The 17769-nt window shown below is 40.2% G+C and overlaps 1 protein-coding gene across 1 annotated transcript in view; it reads right to left on the reverse strand.

Moving 5' to 3' along the window:
* LOC120528988 (tripartite motif-containing protein 16-like) overlaps positions 1 to 16168 on the reverse strand; it is a 34719-nt gene extending 18551 nt beyond the window's left edge. The window contains exons 1-2 of the mRNA XM_039753055.1: positions 15699 to 16168; positions 1946 to 2540 (exon numbers count right to left, since the gene is read on the reverse strand). Of these exons, the coding sequence (XP_039608989.1) occupies positions 1946 to 2539 (594 nt within the window). The 5' untranslated portion in view covers position 2540; positions 15699 to 16168. The remainder of the gene's footprint in view (positions 1 to 1945; positions 2541 to 15698) is intronic.
* Positions 16169 to 17769: the final 1601 nt, after the last annotated feature.

Below are 17769 nucleotides of genomic sequence, written 5' to 3' on the forward strand. Positions count from 1 at the left end.
ACCACATTGCAAATAAAAGTGCACGTTACAAAACTTTTGTTGCCAATAGAATTGCAGTGATAAGAGAGCACTCATAAGCCTCGCAATGAAGGTATGTTGCATCTTCACAAAATCCTGCAGACCAGGCATCATGAAGATTGACAATAGAAAGCTTCACCAAAAGTAAGACTTGGATACCTACCCAAACCTACTGCTACAGCCAGAGAACAAATGGCCTAAGTGACCGGATGAAGTGGACCTGTTTACTAGTGACGATCCAGAAATCAAAAGGTGTGTAGTAAACCTTACAAGTGTCGAGGAAAAAACTGAACCAGTAAAGCATAAACAATTAGGGGCCAGATGTGTAAGAGCCATTTTCCTAGTTCTACAAGATCCATGAATATTTATTAGATGACAATGCATAATCAATGGGAGGTTCCTATAACCCCCATAAGTAGAATTTTATTGGTATTTTCTTGTCATTTCCAACAGCTTTGAGTAAACATTATTCTTCAGTTAGTGACAGCCTTGCCATGTGTAAGGCATAGATGGCATACGGTTTTAAACTGTGACCATGCCTGGGAACGTGCTCGTGCCCGCACCTACGGGCTTTTTGAGTGTGTGAAACAACTCTAAGAAAAGTGTGCTTATTTAAGTACTGTACCGTATGCTTAAAGTGTACAGAAGAAGAAGCTAAGAATCTTAAAGTATATAAGAAATTAAGAATCTTTAAGTAAAGAAGAAGAAGAAGAAGAATGTTTAAGTACAGAAATAACTAAAGTTCTTCATGAAAAGCTAAGTTTAGACAAGATACATTTTTCTTCTTTTTTGCCTTTTATTCTACGGTGTAACTATTTTTCTTTTATTCTTGTGTGGATTTTTTGCTTTTAACTTTCACTAACCATTTTCAAAACTAACTTATGGACTGTGAGATTTCTTTTAGCACGCATTTCGCCCGTGCTCGACTTCGCCTTATACTTCGGCGGCTACAGTATGATTACTTATTTAATTAAAATGAAGACATCTATACAGGAATACTATTTTTCAAATTTTTCAGCTGAATTTGTTGTAAGAATCTTAGACTTAATTCTGGAGTACAATATAAAATGATATGTGACAATGATGAGTCTCTTGAAAACCTCAAGATCAGCTCAAATGCAAACTCACATTCTTTAAAAATGGACAAACAAAACAAAGGCAGACAACCAGCTAAACACGCCATGTATATGTCTCTATTCTTGTGTCAAAGCCTTGTATAGAATTATGTTTATAATGACATTACATGGTGACTTAATAAACTTACACCAGTCAACTGTAACATCACTTTGCTAAGATCACCTTATTAGTATCAGAAGGTTTGATATTTCTAAGAGTAGCCCATGTGACACTCGCATCCCTTTCAGTGGCCAGTTCGGTCTTCAGACTGTAGTTGGCCCACCACTGCCTTAGATGTTAAAAAGAAAATCAGACTGGCGCACAAAGAAACTCAACTTGGGGAAATTAGTGCACACGTCTTTATGTACTGTTTCATGTCTTACACCATCTCACCAGAACAGGCTCCAGGAACCTACTCTGTGAACTTGAAAAATCAGTTTATAAAATCGATGGACAGATATCTCTGTAAGACTACCAGACAGTCACGTCACGCAGAGCAGGTGCTCACCGCTCTCAGCTCCTTTGCAGGTTTTCTTCATTTTCTTAGTTACACAAGTCGTATTATCGCAGGATTTGTGAGATTAAACCAACTCTGTTCAGTAGGCCAGTCTACTCTCGCACCCTTCGATTAACAAGCAGACACATACACACAGATCCTAGTCACACGACAATTTACGAGACGAAGAAACTGGGCAGACAACAAACTCTCTGTGATGTTGTTATACAAGTGGATTCTGGAAAACAAGCTGCCAAAAATTCCTTAACTCAAAGTTATTCAAATACATTCCATTAAACACTAAACTCCACTCACCTCTTTATTTTCTCTTTCTGTCCCCAGCTCTACCATTTCATGATTTTTATGTCCAGTCACCACACATATCATGCAGACACACATCTCATCAGTTTTACAAAATATTTCCAGACTTTTCTGATGTTTCTCACAGAGTTTCTCCTTCAGATTTCTATCAGGATCAACCAGCTTGTGTCCCTTCCAGGCATCTCCTTCATAGTGAGGCTTCAGGTGAATCGGACAGTAGGATGCCATGCAGGTGAGACAGGACTTCACTGCTCTGAACTTCTTCCCAGTACAGAAGTCACACTCCACATCTCCAGGACCAGCATAATTCTTAGGTGGAAGAGGAGGAGGAGGATTGAGTGCCCTCTTCTTAAATTTCTTGATGACTTCATTCAGCAGATTGTTTCTCTTTAGTTCAGGCCTCAACGTGAAGGTGTGTCTGCACTGAGGACATCTGCAGACTTGGCTCTGATCCCAGTAGTCCGTAAGGCACTTCAGACAGAAATTATGACCACAGAGGATGGTGACGGGGTCAGTCAGGGTGTCCAGACACACCGAGCAGGTGAACTCGTCCTGTGATACAAACAGCTGGGCTTCAGCCATCATCATTCTGAGGAGAGGCAGGCAGAAAGAATCAGTCAGACAAACAAGGAAGTGACTTCTGAAGAAACCAAAGTGAAAGTTTGTCTGAGCTCAGTGAGGAGGAGGAGGAGATTTAAAGAGAAAGCTGTGAGCTCACAGAGAGAACATCTGAGGAGACACTGAGGATGAACAGTTAATGTGAGACAGGAGCTCAGAGAGTGAAGACCACAAAGTAACAGGAGAGATGACCTGTCACAGGGGGTCTGTTAAAGTTTAATTCACGTCAGTATTTCTTGTTTATTTATTAAACATTGCAGTCCACTTTAGACAGACGCAGAGCTCAGCAGACATTTACAGATAAAATAAAATTAAAATAAAACACAACAAATCAGTCAGTAGAAACAAATTTGCATGCCGCCATGCTGGTTCTCTTTATTATTCAAATTGTCCATCCCATAATGATTTCTCATCTCCTGCTTATCAGAGTTGTGTGAATGTTGTTATGAGGAGAATCGACTGACTGATGTTAATCCATTCAAATAATGAATTTTTCTTTTTTTCTTTGTCCATGTCAGTAATTTATCAGATTATTCAGTAAAGACCCGAGTTGTAAGACTCTGTCAAGGTAACTGAAGCCCAACTACTTTAAGAAACAGAATAATATGATTAATTGATAAACACAAGGATTGTAGAAATATGAAAACTTAAAAACTGAAACAACAGACAGACAGACACGTAACACATAGCAGGTGCTCACCGCTCTCAGCTCCTTCACAGGTTCTACAAGTCGTATTATCACAGGATTTGTGTGATTTAACCAAGTCTGTGGGCTGGCCCAGTCAGGTCTCACACCCTACGATTAACACTGTTATGGTGTATAAAATCTGTACATTTTGGTTTCCATTATATTTTGTTCAAGACAAGACAACAGATGAAATTAACAAATTAAAGCAGGTTTTCTTCCCTTACACCTTACTTTTATAACACTTGTTCATAGCTTAATGCTAATTTGGTTTTATAGCCTGGGAAAGGATGCTGAGTTGATACCTTAGGCTATTGATGGATGGACATCTGGAACAACAATTTGCTTTATGGCTTAGGATAGGAAGAACTAGTATTTCTCCAAGTACATCAAAGGTTTTGTTGTGTGGGAAAACAGACAGTGAATTAATTCATCAATCATTTGGACAGCCAGCCAATCAGGTGCATGTGTTTTGAAACCAAGGCTTGACAATTCATAATAAATATGCCTTGGTTTGGAAAGAAGAGGAGAGAAGCAAAGGGAGAAGAAAGAGAAGCAAAGGGAGAAGAAGAAAGAAGAAGAGGAATGGACGAAGACGGCCCTGGTCGTCAGAAAGGCATCATGAACACCGACTGCTAAATCAAACGCCTCCTGGGACATTCATCCTTGTCATCTGTAACTTTTCGTAAGCTTTTTCTAAAGACTATATATATTCAGACTTTCCTATCAGTACCTATTTTCTAGTATTCTTTGTTCTTGTGGTATTATTATTATTCTTGTAATAAATACCATGCTGCTTTTAACTTTCAATGCTTTGTCTTAATGTCTAGAGTGATTGAAGTAATAAGTTAGATTTCTTTGAGCACCTGGTGACAGCCGGATTTTGCCATTATTTCCGTGCTGCGAGGTTTATATGGCTGAGAGTGAAGAGCGCTATACTCAACAGAAGGGACAGATACGATAAAGAAGGTATTCTTGGCTGATGAATGGCCTATAGTCAAGAGTGCTGAGTCTTTGTATGTTTAAATGTATTCTTGTAGACCAAAAGTAATATTTAGGTCTGAGATATCACTAAAACATCGTATTGTTGTTCGTGCCGAAAATAAGTAAGTCTCTTGAAGTGCTGAATGACAGGCTGTGTTATTCCTATAGCACTTGTGTGGTTTAAAGTGCTAAGGGTTAATCAGCGTGTGTGTGTCATTCATGGAGCACAGTTGTGGTTAGGGTCTGTGTGTGTGTTTATCTGTGTGTGTGTGTTCATCTTAAAGTGCAACAGTAGACCAACCCGATAACGAACTTGACGAGAACCCTTACCCTTGAGGAAACAGGGAAAAGGGCAAGTAGAGGGAAATACCACGATAATACATTTTGGCGCCAGAGCAGGGTTAACGGAGTAATCATGTGTTGCATTTTTGTGTGTTTGGTTTCATTTTTCAAAGACAGGGATGGATCGTCCACAGGCGCAAATATGCTGTAATCGCATGCTGGCATACAGCCGGCACATGTCAGCGTGCATCAACAGCATTTGTAAAGTTTTTTAGGTATACGGTAGAATCAGCTGTTACAGCTGTGTTTTCTCCGCTAAAAACGGAGGCAGCAGCCACAACTTTAACTGCAACGGGTGTAGAGAGTGAAGAATCGCAGGCCGTTGCGCTAGTCAAAGACGCAGAGAAGCCGTCTCTGCATAAAGTGGAGGCAAAGGCGGCTAAAATAGAAAACATACACTTGTCTGCTGGTCAGACAGGTTATGTATTGTTAATTATTATGAAGCAGTTAGTTGTAGAGGCAAGACAGATGAGAAATAGATGGCCAAAAAGTCGCAAGCAGCTAGCAGTACACTTAGAAATGTATAAAGAGAATGCCACACAGATTAAGCAACGATCGCTCAGTGTTAAAGTGTGTGCTTTGATTTCGGGGTCTTTTGACCCTGAGAAACAGGAGATAAATGCAGGATAAATTAGTTTGTCACAGATCGCTGCACTCTCATATTTGCTTGCTGATAAAAAAGCCGCTTTTGTTGAAAGACAATGACACGCAGCTGTTACGCTGCACACCGGAGCACAGTTAATAGCAGAGCAGATTGCAACTGAGACAGGAGGCAGTCATTCAAGTATGCTGGTTGTTGTGCAGGCTGAACAGGCAGAGGTGTTTTATGATAGCGAGGCGAGCGGCTTGCAGCAACAGAGATCAGCGGGGGAGGAGCAGTTGTCAGGTCTCAGCGAGGGGTGGAAAGAAAACCCCCTGAGGCCAGCGTTTTAAAGGTGGTCCCCTGCAAATGAGATAAGCGGAATGAGAGTGTAGATCTCACAAACTGACCCTTGTTTTAAGGAAAAAGCACGTTTTTAACTTTGATTTACATTTAACACTGAAGTAGCATTGATCCTTATAACTTTAAAGGTGAACAGCTGTTACAGGCTATAGGGCAGTGAAACATCCAGCAACAGCAGTAGAAATGAAGCTGGTTATTGGTAATACACCTTTCAAAGCCCATGTTGATTAGTGCTGCTTAGAAAACAAAATTTACTGTCTATTGGAGAGGCAGAGTACAAGGAAAGCTGCTATAATGTGAGGGTTATTTGTATGTGGTAATGAAGGAAAGTGTAAGTGACAATATGGTGTGCATTTGTTTAGTGATGGTTACATGCAACAATTGGTATGAAAAATGGCATGTGGCAGTATAAAAACAGCCAATGCCAAACTGTAAGTGAAAGAAAGTGAAAAGAGTTAAGTGTTTTTTTCCATTATTCTATACTGAACTGCATTCTCTGTAGCCATTGTAGACTGCAGGGCATGAGTTGAATAATGTGACTGAAAACTAAGTGAATTAAAGAAAGAAATACTGAAGATGAAAGCAAAGCAAATGTGTGTATATGAAAGCTTTTGAATGTATTTGAATTAAAAGTGAATGGATTGAAATGGCCATTTTAGCAGTTAGTTTGATTGAAATTATTGATTGGTGTTACAAGCAGCACGTTCATATTGGGGAATAAGAAAATGGAAGGCAGTGACTTACCATCCAGTTTCTGGCACTCAGCATGTAGGGAAAATGTAGCTAGTGAGCTGAGTTGAAAGCTGTTGCTTTGATAGTAAGAAGGACATACTGAAAGGCCTGTTGTGATTCACACTAACAGCTGGGTAGTTTTTAGGGTCTTTGTTACATGAGCATCAAAGCAGGAAGAGAGACAGGTGTCACATATTTGTTAAGTCTGTCTGGTAGGTAAAGAGCTCTAGGAGTTATTGTGGAGCAGGGACAGAAGGCAGACATTTTAATAAAATATGTGAGCACCCTCTCTTTCTTTCAATTAGAAATGAATATTATTTCATTCACTCTGGTTGTGGACAAAGTATGGCAAGTTGCAGCACTATTAATTATTACACCTGATAACAAGGTCTGGATTAATAGTCTAGGAAGAACATCATCCAGAAAATGAGAAACAGTGGCTGCTAGAAAAAAGGACAAAAGACTTGATTTGACTGAAAGCCAGAAAAACTGTTTTGCATCCATTTCTACAGACTTTTTTAGAACCAGAATGAACTGTTTATGTTTGGACTGAATTTGTGTGCGACAAAGTTTTTATACTAGGACCTGAAGCAAGCATCAGAATCCTGTTGAAAGAGGCCGAGGGACTGCATCATCATCACCACCATTGTCGAGCACTGGACTGAGGAAAAGACACCTGGACACTGAGAGATAAAAGCTAAGTGTTCTCTTCCATAAGCACATAACATGGGATGTACTGCATGCAGAGGGAAGCTGGTTTCTAAGGGCAAGACAGGACACATTTGTAGGGATTTCATAGGACCCAAAGGGAGAACAATGATCAAGACAATCAAGAAGACTATGAGGGAATCACTTTGTCCAAAAGGCCTAGACAGATAGGTTATGCCTTATTTTGCATTTGTTTTAATTTTTGTAGCCTGTATATTGATGTGTATAGCCCACTAGGCTAAACTAGGTGATTTAAAGTGATGTCCATTCTGGGGTGGGTTAAATGTCAATATAGTGTCTTGTGTTTTAATGGTCACTTTGAGACAGGCTATTTTCCTCCACTTTTTTTGAGGCCCATTAGTTGGGTGTCATAGATATTCTGTGCTTTGTGGGTGATGGAAAGGTGTAAAGGGGCATGAGTGTAAGACCAGTGGTGGAAAAGCAGTAAAGAAGCTTGCAATGTGCTAAGTGAGTACAAAGAGGGGATAAATGGAGTGCTGGATGCCCTAAAGACTATAATCTTAGTCACTTAGAGGCAAGAAGCTGCACTGCAGGGAGCTGCACAACAGTATCTGTGACTGTGGAAGTGATGCTTCAGCAAGAAAGAAGGCAGCTAACATTCCTCTGGTGGTCCTCCAAAGAGTTGTGCTCAGGGTGCACTTTAACATTTGCTACATTTGAAGGGGTGGCAATGGCATTTGAGTTCTGTAATTCCACCAGGCTGGTCCCACTCTAACTACAGCTGAGCTAACCACCACGCCACAAACCACCTCACACCTGGTGTGCCTTTTATGGCTACCATAGTTAGGAACTGGGGGAAGTGCATGTCTCAGAGGAAACCATAAAACCAGGAATATAACATAAGGAATGGACATTAAAGCTAAATTAATTAGATACATTTCAGCTTTGAATTCTAAACTAGAATTTTAGATTTGCAGTTTTGTTAATGTAATTATTTAGTAAGTAAATTGGTCCAATAATGTGTGCTACAAAAAAAAAAACAAAGTAAAGAAAGCGTGAACAAAATTTAGAACAAAATAGAGCAACTAAGTTTAGAGAAGTTTTTGGGCCTTTTGACAAACTGGTATCCTACATTGTATAAGATATTAAAGTTCAGAACCGTAAAGTTTATCATAGAAAATTAATATGACACTATGGAAATGTAATATAATGTACAATGCAGGAGGTCATAGTTAATTTTTAGTTTTGAATGGGAAAGTGATCACATTAGAGAAGGACACTAAGAGTTGAAGGAGGCATTTCATATGAACACCAAGTAGTGGAATAAGCCAAATATATTTTTAGTGCTCAAGGAGGGAACAGGAGAGGGTGTCCACCTGTTGGGTGCATCTTCCAGTGGTGATCTGTTGGATGGAAAGACACTTGATGCCCCATACAGGATGTCCCAATTTATTCTGGCCAGAATTGGTGGCAGTCGGATCTCTCTACTGATTGAATAAATTGAGCAGGGGAAATTACTTTGGTTTATTTGATAGTTGAGATGAAGGCCTCATCTGAGGAAACGTGCTCCTTCCTAAGACCAAGTATTTAGTTATCAGATGCAAAGACATTATAAAAACATTTCTGTTATTTGTATAGAATTGTAGCTTAGATAGATGGACTTGTGTTTAAGGGTCCAGGGGTGGAGTAAATAGTTAAAATTGTTTAGGTGAAACACAGTAATGTGGCAGACATTAATTTAGAATTGACACACCACTTGAACTTAGAATAGGTGTTTAAGATTTAGGCAATCCAGCTTCCATCTTGCATACAGCATCTTTGGCATTTGAAGAAATAAAGACAAGAGCTGCAGAAGTAACAGAACACAGGAATTACTAGAGTCAACTAGCCAAAGATTCAGAATCAGCTTATGGAATCATTATGAAATGACAATGGCAAATTTTGGGGTATATCTGATGGGATCCTAGTGTAAGAACTGCATCTGCTGATGAAATTTTTCTTTTTCTGCTAATTGTAGGAGCTGTGAAGTACTTCAAATGTCCTTGGTGAGCCAAATCTGCTTGAGGGACTGAGTACTTGGGCAGTAGGAGGCGACTGGAAGGGCGTGGGAACACACTACCAACCCGGACGGCCAAGGGTTTGAAAGACTCACAGTTCATCTTTAGTTTGTCTGACCAAAATAGGGGTGGAGTGTTATGGTGTATAAAATCTGTACATTTTGGTTTCCATTATATTTTGTTCAAGACAAGACAACAGATGAAATTAACAAATTAAAGCAGGTTTTCTTCCCTTACACCTTACTTTTATAACACTTGTTCATAGCTTCATGCTAATTTGGTTTTATAGCCTGGGAAAGGATGCTGAGTTGATACCTTAGGCTATTGATGGATGGACATCTGGAACAACAATTTGCTTTATGGCTTAGGACAGGAAGAACTAGTATTTCTCCGAGTACATCAAAGGTTTTGTTGTGTGGGAAAACAGACAGTGAATTAATTCATCAATCATTTGGACAGCCAGCCAACCAGGTGCATGTGTTTTGAAACCAAGGCTTGACAATTCATAATAAATATGCCTTGGTTTGGAAAGAAGAGGAGAGAAGCAAAGGGAGAAGAAAGAGAAGCAAAGGGAGAAGAAGAAAGAAGAAGAGGAATGGACGAAGACGGCCCTGGTCGTCAGAAAGGCATCATGAACACCGACTGCTAAATCAAACGCCTCCCTGGGACATTCATCCTTGTCATCTGTAACTTTTCGTAAGCTTTTTCTAAAGACTATATATATTCAGACTTTCCTATCAGTACCTATTTTCTAGTATTCTTTGTTCTTGTGGTATTATTATTATTCTTGTAATAAATACCATGCTGCTTTTAACTTTCAATGCTTTGTCTTAATGTCTAGAGTGATTGAAGTAATAAGTTAGATTTCTTTGAGCACCTGGTGACAGCCGGATTTTTGCCATTATTTCCGTGCTGCGAGGTTTATATGGCTGAGAGTGAAGAGCGCTATACTCAACAGAAGGGACAGATACGATAAAGAAGGTATTCTTGGCTGATGAATGGCATATAGTCAAGAGTGCTGAGTCTTTGTATGTTTAAATGTATTCTTGTAGACCAAAAGTAATATTTAGGTCTGAGATATCACTAAAACATCGTATTGTTGTTCGTGCCGAAAATAAGTAAGTCTCTTGAAGTGCTGAATGACAGGCTGTGTTATTCCTATAGCACTTGTGTGGTTTAAAGTGCTAAGGGTTAATCAGCGTGTGTGTGTCATTCATGGAGCACAGTTGTGGTTAGGGTCTGTGTGTGTGTTTATCTGTGTGTGTGTGTTCATCTTAAAGTGCAACAGTAGACCAACCCGATAACGAACTTGACGAGAACCCTTACCCTTGAGGAAACAGGGAAAAGGGCAAGTAGAGGGAAATACCACGATAATACAAACACACACACACACAGATCCTAGTCACAAAATGATACACGGGAGGAAGAAACCAGGCAGACCACAAACCCTCAGGGATGACGTCACACAAGAGTTTTTGGCTTTCCTCGGTTCCATTACTTTAAGCTGCAAAAGCTGAGAGGAGATTGGATTGGAGAGCTGTCACACGTCTGTTGAGAGTTGTTGGTTTGTTCGGTGGTGTGAGATTTAAATAAAAAAAATACACTTTGCTCTTAAAACTTGGGTTTTGGTTGCCTCTAAGGAACCGTGTGGGAATTTTAAAGCTTTTTCCCTTTAGAAGGGTTTTTTTTTTTCGCCCGCACAAGAGCAAAAGTAGCTGGGTGTTTGGAAGTGCGCTTGGAAAAGTTATTTGTACTTGTACTTGTTCTTTTTCTTGTTATCTGTATTTGAATTAGCATCGAGGCGGCAGGGTAGAAAGCAGCAGTAACTGATATCGGCATTTGTAAATAAATAACCGCGTCGTCGTAACAGCGATTCCTTAGTTTAAAGGAAAAGAAAAAAAGGCCGCGGCTGACTTCAAAGCAGTAAAAGGTGGAAACTCAGTAGTGCGAGGTAAGCGGCCTGCGTTAAGACACCATCAGGCACAAGGAGCAGTAGGAGCAAATAAGGTAGTAAAGTTTTATTTATTTGTTTATTTTAGATTAAACAGTCCTTAGCGGTCCAGAGGCAGAACAGTTAAGTGGGCGACAGCGTATTGGTTCATTAATACGGGGGAATACAAACAGTGCGAGTGAAGAGCTTATAAGTAAGAAGAGAGCAAAGTTAGAAGAGACAGACAAAAGTAAAGTTAACCTCATAGAAAGGCAAACAGCAGGCAGCTGAGAGGGAGAACAGTACAGGAGCTTAAGGGGAAAAGGTGTAAAATATCTGTAGCAGATCTTAGTGTTACCATTTAAGTTATGGAGCAGCTGAAAGAAGAAGAAATTTAATTTTAAGAAAAAAAAAATATAGTTAAGGCAGCTTAGTAATCCCAAATCAAATTTTAATAATGAGGCCAGTGCAATGCAAGTCCTGTTGGATGTTGGACTTTTTAGATGATGGTTTGGAAGAGCCAGTTGTCTATGAGGGCTACATCTGCAAGAGATGCCAGCTGATCCAGCACCTCGAGCTCAGGGTCGCTGAACTGGAGGAGGAGTTGGCTGACCTGCGTTGTAATAGAGAATTGGCGGACTTGGCCCAGGTGTCCTTTAGAGAGATAGTGTGCACCCCTAAGGTGGCGCAGGAGGAGATTCCAGACCAGACAGGTAGGAATAGGTGGGTCACGGTCACAAGGCGTAAGGTAAAGGGTGCATCAACCCCAGAATTAGAAGTGTCTAACCATTATCATGTCCTAGCGGAGCTGGACGGTGACTCTGATAATTCTGAGGTGGTAGGCAGGGTTGAGGAGCCCCAACGGGCCACCTCAAAACCAGTTCCCAAAAAGAGAGAGGTAGTGATAGTTGGGGACTCAATCATTAGGGGGATTGAAGCGCAGGTGTGCTCCAGAGAGAGAGAGTCTCGACGGTGTGTTGCCTTCCGGGAGCACAGGTGGGAGACCTCCTGGAAGGGTGGATAGGCTCTTGGCCAGAGCGGGGTGGATCCAGTTGTCATTGTCCACGTTGGAACAAATGACATACATAAGGGTAGTCTGTCAGTTCTGCGATCCAAATTCAAAGAGTTAGGTACCAAGCTGAGGAGCAGAACTGACAAGGTAGTCTTCTCCGAAGTTCTGCCTGTGCCACGCCAGTCCAGGTAAGATTGAGGAGATTAGAAGGCTTAACGCGTGGCTCAAATCTTGGTGCAGGGTAGAAGGGTATAGGTTTATGGGGCATTGGGACTCCTTTTGGAACAGATGGGACCTGTTCCGCGTGACGGGTTACATCTGAACCGAGGGGCAGCAATGTATTGGGGAGGCATATGTGTAGGCTAGTCGAGGATTGGGAGTGCAGGGAGTTTAGGACAGGCCAGATTTAGATCTATACATGGAAGAACAAACAATGGTGTAGAAATAAAAATGCATAGTAATGTAAATTTTAAGCAAACACGTAAAGATAGAAGGATTAACACATTAAAAATAGCTTGCCTTAATGCTAGAAGTATCAAAAATAAGGTAAGTGAGTTGGAGTTGTATGTAGCAGAGCACAATTATGATATTATAGCAATAACGGAAACCTGGCTAAATAACAAAGATGGGGATGAGTGTAACATAGAGGGATACACATTTTTAGGAAGGATAGACAGAACAGAAAAGGAGGTGGGGTTGCTGTTTATGCCAAACAGGAATTAAATGTAAGTCATCTTCAGTTGGATGATGAGCCCCATCTTAGTGAGGACATGTGGCTTCGCCTGGAAAATATTAGGGAAAAGGTCTCATTTTAGGAGTGTGTTATAGACCACCCAATTCAGACAGTAATTTCAACACACATCTTTTTAGTAATATCAAAAGGCAAGTTTACAGGGGATATTATAGTCATGGGGACTTTAATTATCCAAATATTAACTGGGATAACCTTACAGATGGAGGAGCACAAGAGCAGGAGTTTTAGAAGTAATCAGCGACTGTTTTTAACACAGCATGTTAAAGCACCAACAAGGGGTGAAGCCTGTCTGGATTTAGTATTCTGTAATAATCAGGATAGAATTGAGGGTGTAGAGGTGATTGAACCACTAGGGTCAAGTGACCATAATGTAATACAATTCTCAGTATTTTGTAAGAGTACAGATGCAAAGACTAAAATTGTTAAGTTGAACTTTAGTAGGGCTAATTTTGAGCAGATGCGACAAAGTCTAAGTAGGATAGACTGGGATAAGCTTTTAAATGTGGAGACAGTCGAGGAGCAGTGGAACAGGTTTAAAATGTTTTACATGTAATGCAGGACAGATACATACCTAAATTTGGAAGTAATAGGAAACTAAAAAACTCCACGATGGATTAATAAAGATTTAAAAAGAAGTTGCAAAGGAAAAACTGCTGTATAAGGCATATAAGACTAATGACTGCAAAGAGAACCGTAGCGTATGAGAACATGAGGGCAACCATTAAGAAGGATATCAGAGAGGCTAAAAGACAGTTGGAGAGGAATATAGCAGATAAGGAAAGAAGACCCCAAGAGATTCTTTCAGTATTTTAGTAGTAAAAGAACAGTTAAGGAGGAGGTCAAGTTCATCAGGAATAGTAAAGGGAATTAAAAGATACAGACAATGAAATAGCAGATGCCCTAAACTTACATTTTTCTGAGGTGTTTACAAGTGAGCAAGTGGATAACCTGCCAGAGGTAAACAACTACTAAGGAGGTACTGAGGGATTTGGAAATTGTAGAGGGAGAAGTGCTGCTCAGATTAAATAAGATGAAATCAAACAAATCACCAGGCCCAGATAATATTTATCCTCGTGTTCTTAAGGAGGCTAGTGAGTACATATATAAACCCTTGACACATATTTTTAGGAAGTCACTGTGCACTGGAGAGATTCCAAAGGACTGGAAAATGGCAAATATCATCCCATTATATAAAAAGGGTGACAGGGCAGATCCAAGCAACTATAGGCCAGTAAGCTTAACAAGCATCACAGGAAAATTAATGGAAGGAATTATTAAGGATAAGATTGAGCAACACATGACAAGGACAGGAGTTATTCTGAACAGTCAGCATGGGTTCAGAAGAGGGAGGTCGTGTTTTACTAACATGTTGGAATTCTATGAGGAGGCAACAAAAGGATACGATCAAAGTGGAGCTTATGATATTATTTATCTGGACTTTCAGAAAGCATTTGATAAGGTGCCACATGAGAGGTTGGGCATCAAGTTAAAAGAAGTGGGAATTCAGGGTGATGTTTTTAGATGGGTGCAGAATTGGCTCAGACACAGGAAGCAGAGGGTGATGGTGCGAGGAACCTCATCAGAACTGGCGATGTTAAGAGTGGTGTTCCACAGGGGTCAGTGCTAGGGCCGCTGCTATTTTTAATATATATAAATGATTTAGATAGGAATATAAGTAACAAGCTGGTTAAGTTTGCAGATGATACCAAGATAGGTGGATTAGCAGATAATTTGGAATCCGTTATATCATTACAGAAGGACTTGGATAGCATACAGGCTTGGGCAGATTTGTGGCAGATGAAATTTAATGTCAGTAAATGTAAAGTATTACACATAGGAAGTAAAAATATTAGGTTTGAATACACAATGGGCGGTCGAAAATCGAGAGTACACCTTATGAGAAGGATTTAGTAGTCATAGTGGACTCAAGCTATCAACTTCCAAACAGTGTTCAGAAGCCATTAAGAAGGCTAACAGAATGTTAGGTTATATAGCACGATCTGTGGAGTACAAGTCCAAGGAGGTTATGCTCAACCTTTATAATGCACTGGTGAGGCCTCATCTTGAGTACTGTGTGCAGTTTTGGTCTCCAGGCTACAAAAAGGACATAGCAGCACTAGAAAAGGTCCAGAGAAGAGCGACTAGGCTGATTCCAGGTCTACAGGGGTTGAATTATGAGGAAAGATTAAAAGAGCTGAGCCTTTACAGTTTAAGCAAAAAAGATTAAGAGGTGACATGATTGAAGTTTTTAAAATTATGAAGGGAATTAGTACAGTGGATCGGGACTTGTATTTTAAAATGATTTTCATCAAGAACTGAGGGACACAGTTGGAAACTTGTTAAGGGTAAATTTCGCACAAACATTAGGAAGTTTTTCTTTACACAAAGAACGATAGACACTTGGAATAAGCTACCAAGTAGTGTGGTAGACAGTAAGACGTTAGGGACTTTCAAAACTCGACTTGATGTTTTCTTGGAGGAAACAAGTGGATAGGACTGGCGATCTTTGTTGGGCTGAATGGCCTGTTCTCGTCTAGAGTGTTCTAATGTTCTAACAAGCTGCCAAACACAAAGAACAATGGCGGTGTTTCATCGTGTTGGCAGTAAGTGCGGCAATGCACACGGCTTGATAAAGATGATGATGCCGAGGATGATTCCCTACTGCCGGTCACTCTGTTGTATCCCACATCAGATTCCTTTGACATAAGTACATAAGAGTGACCCCTCCAGCCTGTCACTTCTCAGTGTCCCTCACTTGGACTCGCTGTTACCAGCACTAACAAATGTACAGATGTCTCTGAGACACATGAAGACTTATATATGCTACTTAGAAACTAATGGGGTCTTACGTCTGCTGCACTTGCTCTTCTATAGCCAGCAGACATACCATCAGCACTTCAGAAGAGGTCATAAACCTGAAGCTAAGCAGGGTCGTGTACAGCCAGTACTTGGAAGGGAGATTTTGGAATAGCTTGGGTGTCTGCTGGAAGAAGAATTGGTAAGGAAGCAGAGGGCACTTACCCTGTGGTCTGAATGTTGGTCCCAAAACCACCACTTTACCACCCAATAGCTCATGTGTGGTGAGCATACTGACGCAATAATGGCTGCCATCTTATCATCCATGTGGTTGCTGCATATTAGTGGTGCTTGAAGTGGCTTCTCACTCACTAAAGAGCTTTGAGAAGTGAGAAAAGCACAATAAAAATGTAAAGAATTATTGAGGTACATCAACTCAGCGTTGATAAAACCCTGGGCAGAAAAGCAGCAATTTTCCACATCTAGTACCCTAATATTTACTTCATTCACTCAAGAAATAAAACAAAGTATAAAAATGTCAAATCAATGTGTCATTTACTAAAGTACTAGCTGTGTTACCCATCTAAGCTGGGCTGAAATATAAATGATCGATGTAGACCTCAGTTACCATTTTCATTGCACCAACTATTATAGTGTATTTTGTAATTCATTCTCTAATACAATGCATTATATTTTCCATTCCAACAGATGGCTCATTACAAACATTTGTAGTAATAGAATGCAGGGAACGTTGGAATGACAAATACAATGCACATCTCTGTTATAAGCCATTTAGTATGGGATTTGTAAAAGCCATATAAATGTTTTTGATGTGCTATCTGTTAGAATGATCAATGCAATGCATTTTATTACTACAAATACTTTTCATGTGTCACCATAGCAACATGGCTACTGGATGGACACCCAGGCTCACAGACACTTGTCCTTTTATTAAGGTGGATAATAATACCAATAGAAGAAAAGCATAATAGAAAATTAAATAGCAAAAGTCTGGATACAGCCTTAGAAGAGCTTACTGAAAGTCAGCATTGCCAAGGATGGATGTTGTCCTGGGTGATGTTTAAAATTTATCAGTGTCATACCTAAGTTTGCATTCCCTGATTTTCATAAAAAGTGTTTTCTGTTTTCTCACTCTATCTGTCTGATGTGTCTCAGTCTCTGACGTCAGTTCCTATTTCATTGCTACTTTGTTTCTTTCTCAGTCCTCTAAACAGAATTTCCATATGAGGGGTCCTGGACATGTGACATTACATGCATTTGATTGGCTAGTTCTCCTTTTGATGGACAGCTCTGTTCAAATTCTTTGCTTCTCAACGCACCTAATTATTCCTTATTTATTTGTCACATACATAGTTATACAGGACAGCATGCAGTGAAATGCATCTTTTCGCATACCCATTGGAGTCAGGACGCAGGGTCAGCCATTGTACAGTGCCCCTGGAGCAATTGAAGGTTAAGGGCCCAGCAGAGTAACATCTCTTTTTTGGCAGTGATGTGGATTTGAACCGACAACTTTCGGGATGCCAGTGTAGATCCTTAGCCACAACGCCACCACTTCGCCACTATGTTATGTTCTCAAGTAACAGAAAAAAATGAAACAGCTTTTGATTTTTTTTGCATTCATACCATGGTGGTTTTAGATATGACTAACATGGACATTCGCCAAGGTGGCTTTTTGCCGAGGGTGGCATAGGGTGCTTGCATCAAAAAATTAAAAATGATGATTACAGCCTGAGTCAGTGAATGCATTAGGAGTGTCATTTATGAAAGTTAAGGGACAAACACTGCGAACACCAAGTGATACCAACTCTCTAAAGTCTGTTTTGTAACCAATGGCACTTTACATCAAGTGAGACCCCACAGTCATCAAAGTCTAATACTGACTACCTTCTACAAACTGCCTAACTACCCTTTTATGAAAGTTAAGGGGTATGTGCTCTCGACACCAAGTAGCACACACTCTGTGAAGTCCACGTTATGAACACAGTTTGGTGCCAATTGTGTAACTAAACGGAAGTGTGCTTCTTACATTGTGGACGATCCCCACAGTCATTGATGTCTAATACTGACTATCTGCTATGTGGCCCCCTCCCTGCCTAGGACTTCAGATGAGCTTCTTCCACACTGCATTCCTACTGTTTTCCATTTCCAAGCTTTAAACAGCTTTTGATCCTTTGCCATCCACACTGTTTAACTGACTGACAAATACATTAAAGAAATAAATTACTGGTGTCAAGAATGAAGAAGTAAGAAATACTGTCAACGTGACCTGCCT

Source organism: Polypterus senegalus, chromosome 4, assembly GCF_016835505.1.
Source record: "Polypterus senegalus isolate Bchr_013 chromosome 4, ASM1683550v1, whole genome shotgun sequence".
Taxonomy (NCBI): Eukaryota; Metazoa; Chordata; class Cladistia; order Polypteriformes; family Polypteridae; genus Polypterus; species Polypterus senegalus.